This window comes from Podarcis vaucheri (assembly GCF_965113315.1).
Source record: "Podarcis vaucheri genome assembly, chromosome: 5".
Taxonomy (NCBI): domain Eukaryota; kingdom Metazoa; phylum Chordata; class Lepidosauria; order Squamata; family Lacertidae; genus Podarcis; species Podarcis vaucheri.
In genome coordinates, this window is record NC_138763.1 from 95,577 (window position 1) to 101,671 (window position 6,095).

At 47.6% G+C, this 6,095-nt stretch overlaps 1 protein-coding gene across 1 annotated transcript; it reads right to left on the bottom strand.

The window, feature by feature from the left end:
- Window positions 1-807: 807 nt before the first annotated feature.
- Window positions 808-2,959, bottom strand: LOC309532800 (maestro heat-like repeat-containing protein family member 7). The gene is made up of 4 exons (XM_082223484.1): window positions 2,744-2,959; window positions 2,384-2,531; window positions 1,909-2,090; window positions 808-1,104 (listed from the first exon to the last, which is right to left on the bottom strand). Exons 1-4 carry the CDS (start codon window positions 2,890-2,892, stop codon window positions 963-965), a joined length of 621 nt encoding a protein of 206 aa, XP_082079610.1. The 5' UTR covers window positions 2,893-2,959; the 3' UTR covers window positions 808-962.
- Window positions 2,960-6,095: the final 3,136 nt, after the last annotated feature.

Consider the following 6,095-nt stretch of genomic DNA (forward strand, 5'->3'; position numbering starts at 1 on the left):
CAGGTCGTGGAGGCTTTGACAGCTAGAAGGGGCAGTGGCAGCAGAGCAGGTCGTCGAGGCTTTGACAGCTAGAAGGGGCTGCGGCAGCAGTGCAGGTCATTGAGGCTTTGACAGCCAGAAGAGGCAGTGGAAGCAGCACAGGTCTTTGAGGCTTTGACAGACAGAAGAGGCAGGGGCAGCAGCGCAGGTCGTGGAGGCTTTGACAGCTAGAAGGGGCAGCGGCAGCAGAGCAGGTCACCGAGGCTTTGACAGCCAGAAGGGGCTGCGGCAGCAGCACAGGTCGTTGAGGCCTTGAGAGCCAGAGAGGCAGCGGCAGCAGAGCAGGTCATCGAGACTTTGACAGCCAGAAGGGGCAGCGGCAGCATAGCAGGTCGTGGAGGCTTTGACATCTAGAAGGGACAGCGGCAGCAGAGCAGGTCGTTGAGGCTTTGAGAGCCAGAGAGGCAGCGGCAGCAGCGCAGATCGTTGAGGCTTTGACAGCCAGAAGAGCCAGTGGCAGCAGCATAGGTCGTCGAGGCTTTGACAGGCAGAAGAGGCAGCGGCAGCATCGCAGGTCACCGAGGCTTTGACAGCCAGAAGAGGCATCGGCAGCAGAGCAGGTCGTGTCCCTGTACCCCTGACAACGCGTTTCCCTTAAGGAGCTTTTATGTCGGAAACGATTCCGAAAGCAGCCACTGTCGGAATCTGCCAGCGACTGACGGAGCCATGCTTAAGGCGCTCCGTCACAGACAGAGGTTTGCGGACTTGACCAAACTCTGAGGGATTAGGATTTTACGCACAAGCAGCTCATCATCCCATCACAGACGCACACACATTTCCCCTTACTTTTTAGGAGGGGAAAATTGCGTCTTATAGAGTGAACAATATGGTACATTTTCTGAAATAAATAAGAAGTTTATCCCCATTTCCCCAGAAAGCAGGCCTTGCTCTTCATGCCTCCCCTGCCAGTCCTTTTCACCTTCTTACCTTGCCAGAAGACGAATGCCTTTGAAAAAGCTTTCTGGACTTGACAGCATATCCCAGCAGCTTTGCAACCCCAAAAACTCTAAATCGTCAAGGTATTCAAGACGCCCAATCAGTTGTTTCAGGGCCTGCACAGCGATCCTGAGTCAAGTGAAGGAATTAAGAAGATTATATTTTTAAAATTTGTATACTGCCCTTCACCTGTAGATCTCCGAGCAGTTCACAACATAAAAATGCAAGTTAAAAAGCACAAAATACAGAATAAAAACAAGAACCAAAGCAAACCAATAACTCCTCTCCCTCCAACAAACACAGTTGAAAGGGCATAGGAGGTGAATCAGCCAATGGCCTGATTGAAGAGGACCATTTTTGCCTGGCATCTAAAGGCACCAGGCAAGCCCCTCTGGGGAGAGCAACCCACTAATGGGGAGCCACCACAGAAAAGGCCCCTTCTTGTGTGGAGGAGGCACACGTGAAGAGGGGCTTCCGATGATGAGCACAAGGTCTGGGTATGCTCATCTGGGGAGTTTTAGGTCCTTGACATCTTGCAGTCCAACCCCAACCATCACCCCCTGCAGCCTCCCCCATGTTTCCAGCACAAGCGGCAACCTTTTGGCTGTGATGGAGACTTAAGGTTTCATGACACGTGAGTCCCACCACACCCAAATCAGCCCATCGTGCGGGAGAGCCTCCAGCATCCTCTCCCATCCTAGTGTCCTTGGCTACAACTCCCATCTTCAGCCCAGTTATGCTGGCTGGGGCTGGTGGCAGTTGTGGTCCAAAGCGACTGAAGAGCACAGGGGTTGGGGAAGCCTGGGTCTCCTAGCTATCTAACCTAAGCAGAACCTCCATGTCCAAATGAAGCCTATCTCTTGGGGGAGGGCTGAGCCTATGGGTCAGAGAGAGAAGGGAGGCCCCCCCCAAATGCATTAGCAGGTCCCTCACGTCAGCGGATCGAGATGCGAAGAGGGCTCCGGGATTAGACTTGACGCCCTCGAACCTCTTCTTCTCGCCTCATGGACAAAACAGATCTGAGTGCTAAGTGCAAAGAGCAGGTGGTGGAACTTCATCTTCAGGATGCCTGCAGCCTCAGGGAACGACAGGATGTGACACAGAGCGTTGGTAGCCTGGAGGGACAAGGAGAGGAGAACGGCATTCAGCAGAGGTCATCGTCAGATCAAGATCTCAGACGCGACTCAGAGCCTCGGTCCATCTCACTCAGTGTTGTCTACACTGACTAGCAGTGGCTGTCCTGGGTTTCAGGCGAGGGACTCCCCGACATGGAGATGCTGGGGCCCTTCTGCATACAAAGCAGGTGCTCACAGGATGGACCACTTATGAAGATGCACCCCCCTCCCAGCAAGAAGCCCCCAGCCCCATCCAGCTCCCATTCAAAACAATCCAGGAGAGAGAAACTGACCGCCATTGGCATTTGAGAAGTGCTGCGTCGCCTGGAAGTGACTTCCGCTTTGGGGTCTGCATCCTGCAGCCTTTTCAGGAGGGGTCTCAGCAGCTTGACGCTGGAATACGGATTGGCAACCAGCGCCTTCCAGATCTCTGTGGCACTTCTGCAATTTTTCAAAACAGAATTTTTCATTTTTCCTTTTCTTAAAAAAAGTCAGGCCTTTGATATTTTCTTTATATTGCACATACATTAGCAAAGAAAGAAACCACAACTTGGAGCACAATTTTTTGCAAGTACGAAATTCAATATAAATAAATATAAATTAAGAAACCCCTTAAATCTAGCCCTCCCCATTTTCACATCACAAAAACTTACTCATCACACTCCATCGAGCAGTCCAACAGGCTGTCTACGACTGGCTGCAGGCGCTTGGTGGCTAGGCTGACAATAGCCGAAAGCGTCTGATCCTTAGTGTGGGTGTCGAGGATCTGATGGAGATGGTTGTAAATCTCCTTCACAACCATAGGCAGCTGAAAGAAGATAAAAGAAGACCAGCATGAGAAAGTGTGGTGAACCTGTTTCTATTTTGCTTAATGTATGGAGGGTTTGGTGTCAGCGTCACTCGTGCCGATTCTCTGCTGTTCACTTGTGTGTTTTTTATAATAATTTTTATTGATTTACAACACAGATATACAATTTTATCCAATTTTTAACAAATAAATTCTCTCTTTTTGGACTTCCTTCAGCTTCTCTGACAATCATCCATCATTACCTCTTAATTACGCATTCCTTCTCCTTAGTATTGTCTTTAGTCTTCCCTCCCACTTCTATTATTTTTTATAACAATACATCTCAAATTTCACAGTGCTTCTTGAAATACAGTGGTGCCTCGCAAGACGAAATTAATCCGTTCCGCGAGTCTCTTCGTCTTGCGGTTTTTTTGTCTTGCGAAGCACGGCTATTAGCGGCTTAGCGGCTATTAGCGGCTTAGCAGCTTTAAGAAAAAGGAAACAAACTCTCAAGAACTCGCAAGACGTTTCGTCTTGCAAAGCAAGCCCATAGGGAAATTTGTCTTGCGGAACGACTCAAAAAACGGAAAACTCTTTCGTCTAGCGAGTTTTTCGTCTTGCGAGGCATTCGTCTTACGGGGCACCACTGTATCACTAACCTTGTTTGCACATCACATGTATTTTTCAGATATTCTACAAATTTCCCCCAGTCGTCGATGAACTTTTGGTCCTTAAGATATCTAATTTCCCCAGTTAGCTTGCCCAATTCTGCATAGTCTGTCAGTTTCAGTCTCCAATCTTCAATCGTCAGCATTTCCTCTTGTTTCCATTTCTGGGCCAGTAAAATCCTTGCAGCTGTAACTGCATATTGGAAGAGTTTACAGTCAGAGAATCATAGAATCATAGAATCATAGAGTTGGAAGAGACCACAAGGGCCATCAAGTCCAACCCCCTGCCAAGTAGGAAACACCATCAGAGCACTCCTGACATATGGTTGTCAAGCCTCTGCTTAAAGACCTCCAAAGGAGGAGACTCCACCACACTCCTTGGCAGCAAATTCCACTATCGAACAGCTCTTACTGTCAGGAAGTTCTTCCTAATGTTTAGGTGGAATCTTCTTTCTTGTAGTTTGGATCCATTGCTCCGTGTCCGCTTCTCTGGAGCAGCAGAAAACAACCTTTCTCCCTCCTCTATGTGACATCCTTTTATATATTTGAACATGGCTATCATATCACCCCTTAACCTCCTCTTCTCCAGGCTAAACATGCCCAGCTCCCTTAGCCGTTCCTCATAAGGCACCGTTTCCAGGCCTTGGACCATTTTGGTTGCCCTCCTCTGGACACGTCCATTTGTCAGTGTCCTTCTTGAATTGTGGTGCCCAGAACTGGACACAGTACTCCAGGTGAGGTCTGACCAGAGCAGAAGACAGTGGCACTATTACTTCCCTTGATCTAGATGCTATACTCCTATTGATGCAGCCCAGAATTGCATTGGCTTTTTTAGCTGCCGCGTCACACTGTTGGCTCATGTCAAGTTTGTGGTCAACCAAGACTCCTAGATCCTTTTCACATGTACTGCTCTCAAGCCAGGTGTCCCCCATCTTGTATTTGTGCCTCTCATTTTTTTTGCCCAAGTGCAATACTTTACATTTCTCCCTGTTAAAATTCATCTTGTTTGTTTTTGCCCAGTTCTCTAATCTGTCAAGGTCGTTTTGAAGTGTGATCCTGTCCTCTAGGGTGTTAGCCACCCCTCCCAGTTTGGTGTCATCTGCAAATTTGATCAGGATGCCCTTGAGTCCATCATCCAAGTCGTTGATAAAGATGTTGAATAAGACCGGGCCCAAGACAGAACCCTGTGGCACCCCACTAGTCACTCTTCTCCAGGATGAAGAGGAACCATTGATGAGCACCCTTTGGGTTCGGTCAGTCAGCCAGTTACAAATCCACTGAGTGGTAGCAGAGTCAAGACCGCATTTTACCAGCTTCTTTACAAGAATATCATGGGGCACCTTGTCAAATGCCTTGCTGAAATCAAGGTAGGCTACATCCACTGCGTTCCCTTCATCTACCAGGCTTGAAATTCTGTCAAAAAACGAGATCAGGTTAGTCTGACATGACTTATTTTTCAGAAAGCCATGCTGACTATTGGTAATCACAGCATTCCTTTCTAGCTGCTCACAGACTGTTTGCTTAATGATCTGCTCCAGAATCTTCCCTGCTATTGATGTCAGACTGACTGGGCGGTAATTATTTGGGTCCTCTCTTTTCCCCTTTTTGAAAATAGGGACAACATTTGCCCTCCTCCAGTCTGCCGGGACTTCACCTGTTCTCCAGGAATTCTCAAAGATGACTGCCAGTGGTTCTGAGATCACATCTGCCAGTTCTTTTAATACTCTTGGGTGCAGTTCATCTGGCCCTGGAGACTTGAATACATCTAAACTAGCCAAGTATTCTTGTGTTTCCTTTGCTGAATCATTTGCTCCAAATTCTTCAGGTCGGGCATTGTTTTCTTTATCGGAGAAGACTGAGGAAAAGAAGGCATTGAGGAGTTCAGCCCTTTCTGTGTCCCCTGTTTGCATTTCACCATCTTCTCCTCTGAGTGACCCCACTGTTTCTTTGTTCTTCCTTTTGCTATGAACATACCCATAAAAGCCTTTTTTGTTGCTTTTAACCTCTCTAGCAAGCCTGAGTTCATTCTGTGCTTTAGCTTTTCTGTCTTCAGAACTTCAGAAGAGCATGATCACTTGCGCCTAATGATCCTTCCACTTCTACCCCACTAACCAGGTCATCAACATTGGTTAGGACCAGATCTAAAATGGCTGTTCCTCTTGTTGCTTCTCCCACTTTCTGGACATTGAAGTTGTCTGCAAGGCCAGTGAGGAATCTGTTTGAGCTTAAGCTCTTGGCTGAGTTTGATATCCAACAAATATCCGGGTAATTGAAGTCCCCCATTACTACTATCTCCCTTCCTTTTGCATGCTTGGCCATCTATTCCAGGAAGGGATCATCTATGTATTCCGTTTGGCTTGGGGATCTATAGTAAACTCTATAGTAAACTCCCACAGTGAGATCTCTGTTATTCTTCTCTCCCTTAATTTTGACCCAAATGCTCTCACTTTGGCTTTGAGGTTCTAAATCTTGGATCTCTTCACAGGTATACACATCCTTGACATATAACGCCACTCCTCCTCCTTTCTTGTCTGGTCTGTTTCTCTGAAA